Source organism: Eimeria mitis, genomic scaffold (assembly GCF_000499745.2).
Source record: "Eimeria mitis Houghton genomic scaffold, Emh_scaff3634, whole genome shotgun sequence".
In the NCBI taxonomy this organism is placed as follows: domain Eukaryota; phylum Apicomplexa; class Conoidasida; order Eucoccidiorida; family Eimeriidae; genus Eimeria; species Eimeria mitis.
The window spans coordinates 1-1,241 of record NW_013571976.1 but is presented as its reverse complement, the minus strand read 5'-3'; the positions used below and the strand labels follow the sequence as shown (position 1 = coordinate 1,241).

At 48.8% G+C, this 1,241-nt stretch overlaps 1 protein-coding gene across 1 annotated transcript in view; it reads left to right on the top strand.

Moving 5' to 3' along the window:
• The window catches only part of EMH_0068030 (uncharacterized protein), a gene marked incomplete at both ends in the record, with an annotated part of 5,344 nt that extends 5,154 nt beyond the window's left edge, over positions 1-190 (top strand). The window contains one exon of the mRNA XM_013498686.1: positions 23-190. Coding sequence (XP_013354140.1) covers positions 23-190 — 168 coding nt within the window. The remainder of the gene's footprint in view (positions 1-22) is intronic.
• Between the last annotated feature and the right edge of the window lie 1,051 nt (positions 191-1,241).

Sequence of the window (1,241 nt, the reverse complement as noted above, 5' to 3'; positions counted from 1 at the left end):
GCGCTGCTTTGTTGTGCTGTAGACGCAGCAACGGATGCTGCAGCGAAAGCAGCAGCAAACGTATCAACAAGAGCAGCAGCAGCAGCAGCAGCAGCAGCAGCAGCAGCAACAGCAGCAAGTATATCAGCAGCAGCAGCAGCAGCAGCAGCTAGTTGTCGCTGTGGCTCTTAAGGGGGAGGCATCGCATTGAAGCCTCATACATCTGCGGTGTCTGCTGACAAGCTGTGTCTGCTGCTGCTGCTGCTGCTGCTGCTGCAGCTGCTGCAGCAGCAGCAGCAGCAGCAAAAACTGCAGCAGCTGCCGCCGGAGCAGCAACAACAGCTGCAGCACAAATNCAGCAGCAGCAGCAGCAGCAAAAACTGCAGCAGCTGCCGCCGGAGCAGCAACAACAGCTGCAGCACAAATTGTTGTAGAAGCACTGCCAGCTGCAGCAGCTGCTGCAGCAGCAAAAGCAGCTGCTGCTGCAGCAGCAGCTGCAGCATCACTAGCATTTGCAGCAGCTGCTGCAGCAGCAACAGCAGCAGCTGCAGCAGCAGCAGCAGTTTGTTTAGGGACTATAGGAAGCCTTCTTTGGCTTCACCTTTTAAATCTGAGATTGCTGCTGTTGTTGCTGCTGCTGCTGCTGCTGCTGCTGCTGCTGGTGGTGTTGCTGCTCTTTCTGCTGCTGCTGCTCAGCAGCAGCAGCAGCAGCAGCAGCAACAGCAGCAGCAGAGAGCGCTGTATATGTGGCGGGCAGCAAACAATAGGGTAGGGAGAAAGGAGACAGAAAAGAGACAAAAAGGAGACAGAAAAAAAACAGAAAAGAAACAGAAAATATATAAAAAGGAGACACAAAAGAGATAGAAAGGAGACAGGAGAGAGATAGAAGAAAAACAGAAAAGAGACAGAAAGGAGACAGAAAGGAGACAGCTAAAAGGGACAGAAAGGAGACAGAAAGGAGACAAAAAAGAGATAGAAAGGAGACAGGGAGGAGACAGTTAAAGGAGACAGAAAGAAGATAGAAAGGAGACAGAAAGCACAAACAGGGAGAGAGATACAGAGGAGACAGCAGAAAAGGAGACAGAATAAAAAGGAGACAGAATAAAAAGGAGACAGAATAAAAAAGGAGACAGAATAAAAAGGAGACAGAATAAAAAGGAGACAGAATAAAAAAGGAGACAGAATAAAACGGAGACAGAATAAAAAGGAGACAGTTAGATAAAAGGAGACGGTTAAATAGAGGGGGGCAGAATAAAAAAAAA